At 37.3% G+C, this 17,416-nt stretch overlaps 1 protein-coding gene across 1 annotated transcript in view; it reads left to right on the top strand.

Annotated features, from left to right (window-relative positions):
- Positions 1–17,416, top strand: part of SORBS2 (sorbin and SH3 domain containing 2) — a gene marked incomplete at its 5' end in the record, with an annotated part of 78,942 nt that overhangs the window by 29,359 nt on the left and 32,167 nt on the right. The window contains 2 exons of the mRNA XM_082316096.1: positions 430–544; positions 17,092–17,144. Coding sequence (XP_082172222.1) covers positions 430–544; positions 17,092–17,144 — 168 coding nt within the window. The remainder of the gene's footprint in view (positions 1–429; positions 545–17,091; positions 17,145–17,416) is intronic.

Here is a 17,416-nt window from a genome sequence, read left to right as displayed (position 1 = left end):
TAGCTTTTTCAATATGGACTTACTGTCATATTGTGTGATGACAAAATATCTACCACTTGCCTGTATTAGTATAGTGCATAAAACAAGTATAGTAAATTTGCGATTTGAGAAGGCATGTCATGGTATTTTGATACGGTATGTCAGGGAAGTTTTTAAACTTGTCTACCAGTTGTAACAGAAGTATGAGTGATCACATAGGCTGGACATCTCTAGTATTTTTCCTGCTGTACTGAGTATACCTCCTGTAAACAGGTTAAGATGATACAGTGGTTAAAACATTGGGATGCTAGGCCAGACATTTCACAGCTGAAATCTGGAAAGAGAAACCATGCTGAAATTCATTTGGTTTTGCTTGTTTCTCCTGCACGGAGCTGTAAAGCAGATGGCAATGACAGTAAATTAACTCAACTGCTCTTATTTGTTATTTAGAAATGACTGGGATCCCCCTGACAGAAAGGTAGATACCCGCAAGTTCCGTTCTGAACCAAGAAGTATTTTTGAATATGAGCCGGGAAAGTCATCAATCCTTGAGCACGAAAGACCGGTAAGACACATAAGTAAAACAGGTAATACTGTAAAGAGGTTTGGTGAGAGGTCATCTTTTTGTTATTTACTACTGATTATAACTGCTTAGATGAATATTGAAGGTCCTTTTTCAAATATGATTTTACAGCAATTTGTCTTTGCTCTTTCCTGATGCTTGTGTTGAAAACGGGAGTTTGGCTTATTTGCTAAATTTAGATCTTCTGGTATTTCCAAGAAATCAAACCACCACTGTGCAAACCTAATGGATGATGAGCAGAACTGTGAATTAATGAAAACTGCTTTTTCTAATTGGCAGGCATCTCCAGCACTCGTTTTCGATAGTATTAACAGCACATATGATGTCTGATTAATTAATGCATAAAAATAAACTATTTGCATTTTCAGGATGTGCCTAATTGCACACCTAAGGAGTTTTTGGTCAAATACTGGTCAAGGTTGCCCAGAGAGGCTGTGGAATCTCCATTTCTGGATGTGTTCAAGACTCGCCTGGACAAAGCCCTGAGCAACCTGATCTGATTAGACCTGCTTTTATCATAGAATCATAGAATACCAGGTTGGAAGGGACCTCGAGGATCATCTGGTCCAACCTTTCTAGCACAATCTAGACGAGATGGCCCAGCACCATCTCCAGCTGAGTCTTAAACACGTTCAGCGTAGCGGAGTCAACCACTTCCCTGGGGAGATTATTCCAGTGATTGACTGTTCTCATTGTGAAAAATTTACCTCTCGTGTCCAATCAGAATCTCCCTGGGAGTAACTTGTACCCGTTACCCCCTGTCCTCAGCATGTGACTCCTTGTAAAAAGGGAGTCTCCATCTTCTTTGTAGCTCCCCTTTAAGTACTGGTACATTTTAGCAGGAGGTTGGACTGGATGACCTCTGGAGGCCCTTCCCAGCCTCAATTACTCTGTGATTATTGAGTGTACATTAACGTGTAATTAGAAGTCTTTACTTCTGCTTTCTGAATAATGATTGCAATTGTGGAATATTTCACGAGGATGTCTGATAAAGCTACGCTTAATGCATGCAAAATGATCATTAACAGAAGTTTTCATTTGCTGTAAGACACATTCACCCAGCCTTTCTAATTCACTTTTGTGCTATCACAATACTTCATTATTTTAGGAAAACTGTTATGTATCAATGGCAATATTTTCTTTTCTTGGCCTTTTACTTTGAGGTTGGAATGGTTGAAGGAGTCCAGTTTTAAAGAAGGGGTTTATGTAATCAATACTGGATTATTATTAGCTTCTGTATTACTGTATTGCATGCTTGTTCACAGAATTTATTTTGCTAATTCCAGAATACATAGTATGTGTGAAACACCTGTACTTACACCTTTCCCTTGTGTTTTTGTGGTCTTTGCAAGAATATAATTTTAATTAGCTAGAAAATACTAAGCTGTGTTTCTGTGAAATTAAGTTCTTGCAGAACTGATGCATTTTTCAAAGAGGAAATTGGCATTTCTATATGAACTGCTAATTAATCAATATAATTAAGTGGGATTTAAAATTTATTGTGAAGCTGCACTTAACAAATAATTTTATTTAAAAGGTGATGGCATTTGTTCTGAGCACTTTTTTGATTGCTATGGCTGCATTATACTCACTGAGGTCATTTACCAGCCTTCCCAATGCCAAATAACAGCAGGTTCAAGTTAAAAATAAGAAAATTACAGTGATGTTTCCAGAATGGCGTCACTTTTCTAAAAAACTATATTTTCTACTAATGTAATGTGAAAAAAATAATTCATATAGAAATTGCAGTGCTGATGAATATGATCATAGATACAATTTTTCAATTTTTCAACTTTAGTGAATGAATGAAATGACAAAAAAGTGATCTTTGCTGACTGTTCCTGAAGCCTTTTTTTTAACTTGCTTATGCATTTTATTTTTGATGTTCTCAATCAAGCGGTTGGATTTTGAGCTTTGTTTGGTCCTTAAAATCTTTTCATGCAGAAAACCCTTAGTCACATTGTACTTACTGAGCAGCATCAGTCAAGGGCAAGATCACACTTTATCATCTGAAGTTTAGACTTAGCTGATGTAAATACAAGGAAACATCTCTTTGTAGAATAAATTTTAAAAGCTGAGGAAGTAATATTCATGGACAGAATGGAAAGATTTTTTGTTTGTGTACGATTCAGAGCTGTAAAAGATCAGAAAACAGGAATTAATGTAGAATACAAGAGAAGAAAGTTGTGCTGACAGTAGTGTAAGATTATTAACTGATATAAAAATAGTTGAAGTGAGCTATCACAGTTTTATCAGTCTGGAATTTCTGCTGTTGAGAAAGATGACGTTTAGCTTTATGTATTTATGTATTTAGACCCTTCCTTTGGACCACGTTACAAAAAGAGAAAGATTTGGTTTCACTAAAGCATTTGCTTTCCTTCTTTTCATTGAATGGGATATGGAAAGCAAAACTCATGACTTGTTAAAGGATGATCAGCAGAGCAGGTCAAAAGATTTTTGTGTGTGTCTAGGAACAGCCGACATCTGAAAACAAAGCATTGGTTCCAAAATTCGGATGAAAACTCCAAATTCTCAACTGTATCAGTATTGCATGAGTTAAGTCTTTCATCTTGATAATCTTACAAGATCTGATTTTTAATGTCTGGAAAACTGTTCTGATGATACTGAAAGAAAATACGAATCTAAATATGGAATATAAAAATAAATATAATTCATTAATATTATAAAAGATGGACATTTATACCATCTGAACTAGAAATTCTTACTTTATTAGTTTTGCCAAAACCAAAAAGGTCAAAGGGATTTTCTCCAACACTTCAAATCTTAAAATTTTTTACTGAAATTAAATCATTTCCATGTCTACAGGATTGCAGTTTTGATGGCAAAATTATCGGGGGGGGGAGAAAAAATATTTACAGTTACCTTATATGATGATAAACAGGGCAGATGAGGTTTGAAAGATCAGCATTCCCTTTATTGACATAGGTACTACATTGGAACCAGTTGTGATTACTGTGGCAATTAGAAACATGGGAAGAATACAATAAAATGAGATTCAACGTAAACCATAAACGTGGGAAATATGTAGGTCAAAAGAATGTGAGAAATAATAAACCTAAAAAAATGACCTAGTAATAAACATTAAATGGCTAGATTGGTTAGGGATAGATGATTATCTTTGTTATGGATATAAAAAGATGAGTGTAATTTCAAGCTGCAGTATCATGTAGCAGCCTACTGTCATGAAACAGGAAATTAATGTTTTTTCTTCTGTAATTTGTACTACTTGTAAGAGTATATAACAACAACAAAAAGGAGAGGCTTGGGATTGGTCCTTTCAGGTTACAACTAAAAGTAAGTGATGTTAAGCTGTTGAATAGTCTTCCAAGCAATGATGTGGCAGCTCCCTTTTTCCTATTTCAATAAGCCCATAAAACGTTACCATTTCTTGTAATAACATAGCACTGGTAGGATGGTACATAGGTTGTTCTGATGTATGTTTCCATCTCCAATGTCTGCAATTCAATAAAACACTCTTCTTTTTCTCTAGTATCATCAGAGTCATGGATTTGTTTCCCAAAATTGGTCTTTACTTTCAGTAAATAAGTAAATTGCAGTGTAATAATTTAATCTTACTCATATGAATATGAAGTTAAATTTTTATTCTTTGCTACTTTTAACCTTGTATATGTGAAGTAATTCCTCCATACATGTACATTTCTCTATTTCTGCAGTGAAGCAAGTAAGGAAAAATCTTGGTGTTACTGTGAAGAAAGACTGTAAAATTGGGACAAGCAATAGATGCCTTTATTTTCATTAGGTGTTTTAGTCTAAGCATGAAAATACACATGTGCTAGTCCGATAAAACTGTCAGGTTAAATTTAGTTTTAGATTTTTTATATATGTTCAGTGTACAAATTTTTTACTGACTTATACGCAAGAGGATTTCATGATCAGAATAAATTAAAAAACATTATTGTTTTGTCAAATACCAGAAATAGACTGGGCTTGCACCATGATGTACATCTGTTGGTTTGGGGTTTTTTTTGTTTTTTTTTTTTAGCTGTAGTGGCAAATTTGAAATTTTCTTTAGAACATGCAAGTTTGGTCACCTTTGACATCTCAAGCTGGTTGTCAGAATATTCTACCCAGTGTTAGTTGAGTCACTTGAGTAACACTTCGTCAACTAAAAAACTTTTCTCAGCGTGTTTTAAAAAGAAATCAGAAATTCTACATATAGGTATGTTTTGATATGACATTAAAAAAATATGTCTTCTGAAACAGATACGGAGAGACTTAAGTCAATCTGGTTGTGCACTTGGAGCTACAACAGCTATTTAAAAGTAGTCGAAAAAAAGAAAAAGCAACAGCAAACTCTTTAGAGCTGATAAAATGCCAAAGCCAAATTTACAACAGACTTCTCAGTCTATTTTTCCAAAGAGTCTTCAGTATCGTGTCTGAACTTGCAAATGCAAAATATTAATTTGAGCATGCAGATCGTATAAGAACCGTTTAACTCACCAGTTTAAATGCACTCTTTTGATGATTACCTGTGAATGTCTACCTGTGTATCTCAAATCAAGCACAGGTAAAGCTGTATACAACACTGTAGATATAATTTTTTTAAATGACATCAGTTTTCTTCTATACTTGAGTATGTTGATGCAGTGCAGTGTTGATTATCTGATGCAAATGAGAAAAAGAGTGAAGTGACTTACTGGTCTTTAGTAGTATCTTCAACAAGTGATGAAAATGTTACTAAATGACTAGATGAAGGATAGAGAATAGGAACATGACTTGGTTTGACTGACAAGTCATAAAAAGGGAATTTATTTTATTGCTTTTACCTTCTATTCAAGCAGTTTGGGAGATACTTTGTGAGATCGAGCTAAGTTCAGTTTCTTAAGTCAGGATTATTTGTTCATTTTAAGTCTCTTAGAAGGGGAGATAATAGAAAAAGGTCCATCAGCAAAATTGAATCTGAAAGCCAAGCGAAATCAATGGCCTGTATATTGATCTTGGTAGCACAGAGAAGGCAGAGTCCTCCCTAGAACCTCCAGGCAGCAGTGAACTTGCAGACTTTTGTGCTCGGTTTCTTTTTGTTTGCTGCCCTCTGTGGTTCAAGCTGTAAATAAAAGTAGGACTTGTGTGCATGGAGTTAGCTTTACACACTTTCTTATGCTCTTATTTTCTTTGCACACTACTACAGGAGAACTCAAGAACTTAGAAACTACATAAAATAGACTATTTCTAGCTTTTTCTTGACAAGCAGAAATGTGGGGGGTTTTAAGCTTTCAACTAATTGCAAGAGTATTTGAAGATAAAAGCAGAGCCAGCTCCCATTCTCATTTTTATCTCCCTGACTAGCTGGGTGGAAGCCCAGCTTGTCTGACGGTGTGTTCTGGCTCTCTGCAGGAAGGGACACCCGTCCATCAATGTGTAGGTGTGGGGCTGCTGCTATCCAGGGGACTTTGAGGCTCACAAGGGTGACACTGGCTACCCAAGCAAGTAATGTCAGTAGGCCTGGATTTGTAGTGCCAACAGCTCCACAATTTCCACACCATATGCATTTCAAGGGATTTGTTTATTTATTTTATGTAGATGCACCCAATTGTTGATATTAACATTTCTGTCTGTGAAAATTAATTAATTGGTATAATATAAAGATGAAAACATGCTATAAATATTTCAACACACTGTAACTTAGTTTGGGGAAATGATGAAAAAGCAATTGTTTAGTACTGTCTTCTCAGATTATCCAGATCCAAATTGTGGATTTTTTTTTTTAAGGTAAGCAAAAAACTCTGAATACACCAAGCATTCTCTGTAATGGGAATCAAGTTGATATATAATGAAGTTATCTTCTGCATTGTGAATCTGTCATTTTTTGCCCTGATGCCTTCATCTCTCTGTAGAAGAGACTCGTGGTTTTCCTTAAATCAGTTATAGTCTCTACTAAGGTCACAAATCTTTACTGGTCAGTTCATGAAACTAATTTCAGTGGTGTTTTTCTACTGAAGACTTGGGTATGTATAGTTGAGTTGAAACAGTTGTCATTAGTAGTGCTGAATTATGGCTGTGGATGGTGGAAATGTAAGGGCAAAACTCCAGAGCAGCTTCACTTCGTAACCCTGCAATGGAGCACAGCAAGTTGTTCATCACTGGCATTCACTTCCCCCTCTGTTCATAGGAATACTACTTCCCTTCCTTGAAAGGGACATTGTGAGGATAAATCTATAAAACAACAGTTGGTGTCCAGATATTGCATGAACAGCTCATAGGTATGTGAGCACCAAGGTAGTTCAAAAGGGCTGTTGACCTCTCAATAGAGCAAAATTGGCAGTCTGTTCCAGTAACATCAGAGGCAGCAAGAAAAGTGCTGTAAGATGTTTAATTATCTGAAATGGTCAAAAGCACAGTGTTATCTCTTGTAGAAAACAGAAATAGCTGTATGTGATTGCTCTCATGTATTTGTGACAGCTTGACTCAGGAGGAAAAAGTGTTACATACTTAATCACCAGTATCATTCTTTATGCAGGACCCTGTTGTCTTCTTTGAGGATTGCTTTCTAGGTCACACCATAATTAGTGTCTAAGTTCTGATAATTACAGTTGTGGAGGACCAAATTTTAAATTCAGAAATATCTTGAACAAGAGACTTTCTCTGTTTCAGAGATCTTTAAGCCAACAGTTCACTGTAATTCTGTGCTGCATGACAGCTTACATCAGATTTACAAAGGAGCCGGAGCTATTTAGAAAATAATTAATGCAGCCAAGTTTACAGTTGATTAGGTATCCCATTGGGAGCTCTACTGTTTTGCACTGTCATGTTTTCATGCTACTTGAATAAATCTGTCAATTATTCTTCTGTTCATTGAAAAATTTTCTTAATGCTATCTTCAATTGCTACTTTATCCCTTTGCTGTGAGACTTTTCAGATGAAGACAATGTATTTCACTGTGGAAAAAAAATGCTTCATTATGCCAACAAGGCTGTGGGAGATAAAGCATTACAAAATACTGCTAAAACTAATATTATGGAATGCATAATTTTTTATTCCCTATTTTTTGACCATAGGATCTCAAATATACCAGTTCCATTTCATATGCTGAAGTGGCTTTTTAATATAGTCATGCTTGCATGATGCATGTTGATAAACTGCTCAGCACTTGTTTCAGGACAGCAAGATCCAGAATTAACACGCTTTGTGAGAAGACACAGAAAGACCAAAAGCAATACTGATAAAATTATGTCTTTACTGCTGATCAGACGGGTAATTTCTTGCCTATGCTGAAGATGACAATCATTTAAACCATCTTCTTAACAAGGAAACTTTAGTGGCATTAAATGTACTTAAGTTAATGCAGTGATGTTTACAGAAGTGGTCAAAGAGCCCTCTTAGCTTTAAAAGAGTAATTTTAAAATGTTTAACATCTTCCAGTCATTGGAAGAACAGCAACAAAAAGAAAAAGCTACCAGTCAATGACAGCTCTTGAACAAGAATATTCTCTGTCTTAAATACCATCTTCATTCTTTGATTTTATTCCATTCCTTTCCCCATATTTGTTTTGTGTTTGTGTGTGTGTTGTTAAAGTCACAGGGCATTTCTAGCACTTTGCTCAGTGTGTGCCTTTTCCTTCCCTTTTCCTTCACAACTGCTCCAGACTGATCGCATAAACCCAGATGACATAGATTTAGAAAACGAACCCTGGTATAAATTCTTTTCAGAACTGGAGTTTGGACGTCCGGTAAGTGAGGACAGAATATTAATATTTAAACATTAGGAAAAATATTTTTATAATGAGGAATTTACACATTACCAAATTCAGCAAACATATGCCAGTAAATTTAATATGATCTTTTTTTTGAGAAAGGTCAATAAAGTAATCTCATGCGTATAACTATTATTTTTCAAGTGAACCCTTAACTTGCCAGAGTAGTGGCTTTAATAGCTTTAATACAGACTACGTATTAGACAAATAGTAGTGTGTAAATATTTGAGAGCAAGACAAATTGCATGTTAAACAGGGCTGTTTACTAGTCTCCCTAAATCTCTTGCATTTGGCTGGATTATTTTTGAACAATCTTTCAGAACAGAAAAACATGTCAGTTTGCATTAGAGATGCTAAGTTACAAATCACGTATTTTACTTGATGTATGCAAGGAATGTGTCTAAATTTAAACACATGCAGCCGTATACAAATTGCTTATGGCAGTAAATACTGTGATTTTTTTTCCTTTTTTTCCTCTCTTATATGCATACATGCAGAATACATATTTTGCACCTGAACACAGAGCTAGGGGTTTACTCTGTTTTCAAGCTGGACACCTGCTTGAACAAACAGACTTCAGTTCTGCTCTGATTTTCACAAATAGCCAGGTCCAAAAAAAGGACTTAGGCAAACAGATGCTACCTTAGTCCTCTGTTAGCATTTACGTTTAAAATTATAAACCTGAAAAGCTCCATTTGGTTGAAACACCTAAACGTCAGAGATACCTCAGTTTTTCACCTTGGTTGCCTAGACACTTGCAATTCTTCTGCAAATATCACAGGCTTAATTGGATGTAAGCACCAAAGGCTGTTTATATATATTATACGAGGATAAAACGGTAACGTTGTCCTGGAAGCAAGACTGAGAACTAGGTTTCACTTCCTCCCTGCACAGTGCCTTAATGAGTAGGTTTGAGATGCACCTGCTCCTGCTTTTGCACACACCCTCTCTGGCTCCGTGCAGCTCAAATCCTTTCCTGTACACTCTTAACATCTTTAGGAGAAAGGATAACAAATGTCTTCATCCCAGAAGAATGTCTAACATGGTGGTTAGAGTACTTCCCAGACAGGTGGAAGATGCGAGTTCATATCCCCTCAGAAAAAGGAGGGAAGTAAACGCCAGCATTCCCTCGGTCTAGTTAAATATTCTTATAGCTCCCCAGGATCCTGGGCAGCTTGAGGAAAAAAAACCAAAAGCACCTGCCCACAGGCAGGAAATCCCCCATAGACGTGGCATTTGAGCTGGAGAGTATCAGGATTTAAAACGTTCCCATTCTTATCTTTCCCTGTCAGCTAGCAATTCCCTGGAGCCCCCCTCAGTTGCTAATTACTGACATACTGGGCTACATGAGGAGCCTGAGCACTTGACACAGGGCCCTGGAGGGCACTTTGGGGACCAGGAACCTTAGTCCCTTTTTGTAGCTAGCCATAAGCCAAAATCAGAACTCCCAGCTACTTCAGTGAGAGCAGAAGAGAAAGCAAACCACAAACATTCTTTTAAAACTCATTTTTTAATCGTAACATTTCAAAAAATTACCCATTGAATGCCACCTGAAAATAAAAAAAGTTAAATATATCTGGATTTAATTTGTTGTCAGTGGTCTATAATGTATCACATTTTCACTGATTACCTTTTATCTCCTTTTATCTAGCCATTCAAGCTGTTTTGTCATTCCTCCGTCTAGGTGGGCAGAAACAGTCCAGATACATTCTTCTGATGAACAATATGTCAACAATATTTTACTGATAATGGTAACCTGAGAGTAGTGTCTCCTATAAGATAAAGTATATTGAGATTTCCCCAGCAGAACATAACTGTGATGCTTTACATTCTTCCCTCTCATCAGTATTAAAAACTGCTAGTATTGATTCAACCATTCCAGTTGTAAATTTTACCACCTAAAGTTACTAACATTTTATCAAGATGCTTATAATTTAAAAAATACTGTAACACATTCTTCCTTCTATTCAACCCATATGTCTCACTCTTTGTATCTGACGTTGTCAACACTTAGTTTCTAACTGTGTCACCTTCTCCACATGTTTCATTCCTTGCTGCCATTGATTCTACTCCATTTCATCTCTACACTTCTGCTTTTATGATGCAGCCACCTAAAAAGCTTTTGGACTATGTTCAAGACAGTTCTTCTGGTGTTTCCAATGAGGTAAATGAATGATTCTTGTTCAGATGATTCTCTTGGGAAGAAGGGTTGGAGTGCTCGCCATTTGTGTCTTAAGTTTGTTAAAATGTAGTGGTTTCCTTCTGATAGCTGTGAGACGTTTCTAATTCACAATCATTGTATCTTTGTCTTCGTATCTTTCCAGATCACTAGTGCATTTGGATGTTGATCTTGTTATCCTAGGAACTGTGAGTCCTTATCCCCCAAACTTCTCAGAGATTAACGCTCAGAATTACACAACAGCCCATATGTCTCTAACTCTTTGACAAATTCCCACTTCTTCAGAGTTGGGCAAGTGCATTGCTTTCAGACACAATTAATAGACCAGGACAGTAGTAGGTTTTTATTAAAATATCTGACTGCAAATTCTGTATGTCAAGTGAAAGCCTTTGTGGCTAAGCTATCATTTCTCCAATTAAGTATTTATGACCAAGGTTGCTAATCAGGAAATACAGCAATTAATAATCCTGTTGTGAATTTATAACTGCAGGATTGACAGTCGCTGTCATTACTCCAAATAAAATGCATCAAGATCAGGTGGTGGGCTGTCATTGCCCTACTCTGAGTGGGAGAGATTCAGGCTTTCATTCCTTCTCCTCTCCCTCCCCATTTTTAGAGTGTTAGGGCAAAAGTCAGCGAATCCTGTAATGACAACATCACTTCATATGGTGGCTTTACTTCATTCGTATTCATGATTCACTCCCATCTTCTGTAGCCTCTCCAAAAATTAAATGCAAATCGTGGCCTTAAATTGTTAATTGTTGGCAAGTTACTCTGGTTTGGTTTTAAGCTTTATAAATGTGGAAAAAAACATGGTTGTGAAATTTGGACCCAGTTCTCCAAGACAATAAGTTTCTAGGTCTACACTCATACTTGAGAGTACCCTATATATCAGAGAAGACAATTTAAAAGCCCTAGCATGATTATTTGAAATATTATCATGTTCAGTAGGTGTGGGTAAAGCAGCTATTAAGTAATACTGGTTTTCTCTTTGATTAATTTACAAAGACATTTATCTTTTATTTTGAGACGTTTTAAATCTTTGAATATGATAAATCACGTTCACAAACTACAGCAAATTAAATATTTTCAGGGGGGAATATTCCAAATAACTTGATAAAGTATTCGAACTATCATGCAAACAAGCCTGTTTGGTTACAGCTTTTGCCTACTTTTCCTAACCATTTTCAGTTACCATTAAAGCCTTGATGCATGAAAACAGCTGAAATATTGTCTTAATTGTAAATATATATCTTTTTTCAAGTAGAACTGAATCAAAATATTCAACAAAGTCTGTATTTGGTAGTTTGGGATGGTTGTCTCAAATATTTGTTTTTGTGAGGCAGCCTTTATCCATATAGGGCAGGGTTGAATATTCTGGAAGATGCCTAATGAGCTTTGGAGATGGGGGAGTGGGGGGCGATGTGTTCTGTGGGGCCACCCAGAAGTGGCTTGGAGGGATCATGGGTCAATAAATGCCCGGGAGCTGACAGGACAGCTGCAAACAGTGGTATCCACTCCTGGCAGTAAAAACCAGCCATACCACTGTTTGCCTTCACCTTTCCCCTATGTGCCATGTCAGGGTGGCCCGAGCTGTGGGTAGAAGGTATAAACTCCACACAGCCTGTATATAACAACATATGTCTGTGGTAAAAATTAGTATTGTAGAATGTGCAACGTACAGTATCTTTTGTATAGAAAAAATTTCAAAGAAGGCATCAAAGAAAGGGCAAAAGGGCAAGTTACATACAAGGTGATAAGAGTATCTTAACGGAAAGCAAAAGCCGTATAGTAACCCAGCAGTCAATTTTGGCATGACACGCACTTCTTGCTGTCTTGGGCTGATCACTAACACACTATTTATGGCCTGGGGAATGCTGTGGATAAAGAAGTTCTCTATGGTTTGGTTTCATATGTGTGATTTACCCATCGCCTTCCACAGGAGGCAGTGGGGATCTACACCACCTCCCTTGGGATTTACGTCATGGTCTGTATAGCCCTGGGGCCATTACAAGTGGTGGAAAGTAGTCACTGCCTCATGGCTGTTTGGCCAGTATCATGACAGATGGCCTCGGTCCAGTCGCTAATGGAAGGGTTTGGCACCTGTGCAAGAAACTCCACAATGAAAATCAATCTGCAATATTTGTATCACCTCATGCAACAGTTCTAACAGAGATCACCTGTGAGCCAGAGATTCCTTCCTCTGCTGTACCGGGCTGTGGCAGTGACTGGTCAACAAAGATGAGGTCGATAGTTGTGGCCAGGTTTGAATAAGACTCTGACGTTTTCCAGAACAGGCTCAACGTGTGTTTGGTGGGTAGTGTAGGGCAGCACACAGACCTGAGGCCTTTGCCTCACTCTGTTGTGTAGAAATGTGAGGAGAACTGTGGTCACACTAGCTGTTGGCATGAGCAACTCTGCTGCTGGCTTCTGTGGGTTTATTGCAGACATAATATTAGATATTTATCGTAAAATCATTGAAGTTGGATAGTGATGGGAGAATTGTCATAAAGTAGTTTCCAGCTTTCAGAGGATGTAAAGAAAACCTTGAAAATATGAACTGTATGAACAGTAAAGACTCGGGAGAGTAAACACCTTCTTCAGAATATATTTTAAAAAACAAATACCATGATGTTTTGTTTAGACAGAATAGGTTAACAGTAACACACTCATCATGAGCCCCATACACATTCCAAATATTGAGGAATAAAATAGGGATAATTTCCTAAGTGCTGACAGCAGGTTTATGGTCTGTCTGAGAATGTGATGATCATCAGCACACCTCCGTAACGGAACTGACTCCAAAACACAGGCTTCTATTTAATCTGCCTGTGGAGAGGAGGTTTGGTTCTTTACTCCTTTCCTAGAGTAGATGGTGTGGTTGTTTCACAGTACCCCTTCTCTCTGATGTCCATTGGCTTTACGAGCTGGGTTCTTCACATTTGAATTCACAAATGAGTTTTTATTTTAAAGTGTCATACATAGTTTATTTGTCACCTAAGAACAATGCAACGTCAGATGACTAAAAAAACCCCAAACCTTGAAATCTGCGTTTTGCTAGGAAAATGAAACTTGTAAGAAAAAACTTCACATTTGTTTGCAGAAAAATAGGTTGGCTTTAGCAAATTTAGCAAACAAAAATCAGATGCTGTGATAAAACTTGATTGTATTCCACAGTCTTGTGTACTCTCCTATCATGGAAAAAAGCATATGTGGAGCACGACTGCACAGAAAGCCACCTGGGAAAGGGATACATCATGGTATGAGTGAGGCAAACCTTCACTGATGGCAACACCTAGCGCTGGGAGAAGCTGGGCACACGATCAGTAATGTTGGTAGTCTTCTTCCAGCAGGCCATTGCTGCAGCAGACCTGCCCCGCTGAGAGAGCCATCCTCCTGAGACCACTGATGTCCCTGTTCCTTGAGAACGTGGGCTACGCACCACTACCTCACCTTGGTAACAGCTTAATTCCCAGACTGCATGAAGATCTCTCATACACAGACTGCAAATTGCAGATCAGTGTTGCTTGAGGACACGTTAATTTACAAAGAGTGAACACAATAATAATTCCTAGCAGGTGAACATATTGCCATTGATAACTTTTTTTAACGCCACTTTCTACTTCCTACTGTAGTGCACACGCTGTGGGTTGCATGCATGGCGTTCTCTACCGTAAAGGAGATGCAGATCACGTCTCCTCCAATGTGTCTGGAGGTTGTATTGGATCAGCTGAAAATGACTGCATGACATGTAGCCCTTTTTTGTAACATAGCACTAAAGTCATTTTTGGAGCTTTTGTTTCTACCTCCCCTCTTTTGTCCGTAGCGTAAATCACTGGAGCAGAGTTGTATGTTGCCAGAACTTGAGCATCAGTTCCCATAACCTGAAAAGCCATGATACAGTGCAGCATTGGAAGGATGAGGATAAGAAAAAGAGGAAATCTATTCTTTTGGTTTCCTGTTTTATTATAAAACAAAATATTTATCATACAGAACAATGTAGCACATTACAATAGAATCACATTTGTTGTTTGGAAGCCGTTTCAGAGATTTTGGGCTAATTGAGCTCTGACAGGAACAATTTAACAGTTTCCATCGGGTAGGGATTTCAGCAGCAGCAGAGAAATTGCCTCAGCTTTGCCTCTAATGTGGTGACAGAATATTAAAAAAGAGACTTTAAAATCTTGCAAAGATGCATCACTTGGCGAGCACGTGACTCTTAGCTAGAGGTATTACCTGAGTCTTGCATTGCTTCCATTCTGAAGAGATGCAAAGACTAGCAATTTTAAACACACAAATTACTAAAACAATGAAGTGGTACAATCGTCATGGTTTCATGATTTAGTCCAGTAGCCTTTTTCATTTCAACATAAATTGGAAGACAACAGAGAAGTAGTTATAACCAAAACCTTGGATTTCCTTTTTTCCTAGACATGTGCAATGAAATGTGCATGAGAGTGTGTGGGATGAAAACATGCCATGTTGAACTGTCTGAGATCACCAAGAAGCCTTGAAATAGGCCAGAAACTAAATTCCTTCAATTACAGGCCAGTTCCTATGCTTTCTCTTGGAGAAACATCAGGGTTGCCATACCCGTTTGCCAGTGTTACAACCCAATGTTGTTTTCAAAATTTGTTGCCTTCAAAATTTCTGTTGAAATCAAGAGGAACAAGATCTGTGCATAAACACTACGAATAGGATACAGCTCATATTCATAATGCTTAATCTAATAGAAATCCATGTTAGAGCTAGTTCTGCCACAGTGTTTTACAAGTTAAGCCAAGGATGACTTGAGGGAAGTATCGGGAACCTCATTCTGCCATTTCTGCTGCTCCGGTTTATGTTACTGGTTTTTGCAGTGAGCTTATTCTTTATAGGTCACTTATCCCAGGTTTGCAATCTCTTTGTGCTTATACAGCAAGTGATTCTGATCCAAACTGGAGCTTATGAACGTAACAGTATTTAACAGAATAATAGTAGTAATAAGTAGTAACACAGAAGAAATACTTGAATACTTGTCCACAAAGCAAAGAAATTTCTGTTTAGAAAAAATTAAACATTTTGAAACCCTATGCAGAGATCATCTTAAATAAGTTATAGAGGACTTATTTCTCTGGAAAGTAACTTTAAAGTCTTTGAATTATTAACATCTTCTAACTGTTTACATCTCAGCCGCCATTCTTACCAAAAGCCTGGAAGTTTTTTTACCTGATTTTTAATGTGATTTAAATTAAACTACAGTTAAAATTTACTGAGAAAGTCGGAATGATCTTAGCTCAAGTTTTAGATAACATGTGATCCCTGTTGTATCATGGTTGTGTGGTTCTCCCTGCCTCACAGTATAATAAATTTCAGTATAATCCAGAAATCAAAACTTCAGTTCGTGTCCTGATGGGATCACTTAGTTATGTGATGCAGGTCTTAAATAGCGAAGCCTACTGACAAACAAGCTCTAACTGAACAATCGTGTTGTCTTTATAGTGCCTCACCTATAACAGCAGTTTCAACAGGTACTCCAGAATGTCATTTAAAGTATGCAGTCTCATGAAATCTGTTCCTAAATATTCTTAGACTACAGATGCCTTCTAGAAGTATATGTGTCAGTTTACAAATCTGGGTGAAGTCCTATTAATGAACTTGCAATTCCAATCACTGGGAAAAAAGAATACCTAACCAAAAAAGCACTTACACACGTAAAGATTTTTCCATGCAGAGAAAAAGTCTAGAAGGCTTCTATAGAGAAAAGAACAGTTCCTGCAGCTTACGAAGCTGTAGGATAGTTTTATTTCCAGTCCATCAGGTTAGCTCTGAAATGACACGCCAGGAACTTAAAACAAGTTTAACTTTTGAACCACACTGCTTTGTACCCATGAAGAAATACCCCAGGGACCATGCAGCTCATTCTAGATTCATACCTTGTTACCAGAATTGTGGTATTACCTGACTGCAGGCTTGAAATGTATGAAATGATTGATTTATGAGTGGTCATTTAAGGTTGACTTTGTATTAATAATAAAATCATGGAGCAGTACTCCATTCCATCTCCTACAGTTTGTGCAGTAGCTACTACCGTAACTCCGTAAGCAACGACTAATGTTCTGTGGTAAGAACCGTTATTACCAGGAATATAAGGTGGTCAACAACTGGCCACAAACATCCTGGGGTTTACAAAGGTTTCTGGCTATAATTGATTGTGGGATTTGGGGGAGTAATTGGGGGGCAGGAGAAGCTCTGCAGACCTCGCTTGTGCATGAAGGAATTATTTTCAGATTTTTATGTTTTTATAGAAAAAAGTTCGTTTCAGCTGTTCTGTATCTATTTTTGGAAAGGGTATAGAGAAACATGACTTTGGATCATTATTTAGTAGCACTTTAAAAGAAAAAAATATCACTGAAGTAGAATATGAAATGAAATGTATTGATGCTTTTTAAAAACTGCATAACTATTCTTATGAAATATTGCAGTATCTATGTTGGAGTGCCCAGGATGTTAATCATCATAATCTGTTTTTATAGGACTTGTCACAGAGTAACAATCGTAATCAAACATGATAAGCAGAAACTGTCACCCTTTTTTCAACTACAGACATATAACAGATTCATATATTTGTTTTCACAGACTTCCTTATATCATCACTATTCAACAGACAGAGGCCTGGACAGGCCCTCTAGGTAAGAAATACAACATATGATTTGAGTAGATACAGATTATACAGCCTGAGGATTTTCTTTGTGACCTGAAGCCAGCAGATGTTACGAAGAGTCAGATTTTAGCATTCACCTTGTGAGCTACTGGTGAAATAGAGATGCATGGAGAAGATGTTCACATTTTGATACCAAAGTGTAAATCATACTTTTGTTTTACAAGGACTTACTGTTTACATTCAAAATAAGCCATGCTGTATTCTGGGTCTTCTCCCTAACACCCCTGAGCTTCTGTCTCA

This window comes from Platalea leucorodia (assembly GCF_965183815.1).
Source record: "Platalea leucorodia genome assembly, chromosome: 6".
NCBI lineage: Eukaryota > Metazoa > Chordata > Aves > Pelecaniformes > Threskiornithidae > Platalea > Platalea leucorodia.
Note: the sequence above shows the minus strand (reverse complement) of the source record. Positions and strands in the feature narration are given on the sequence as shown.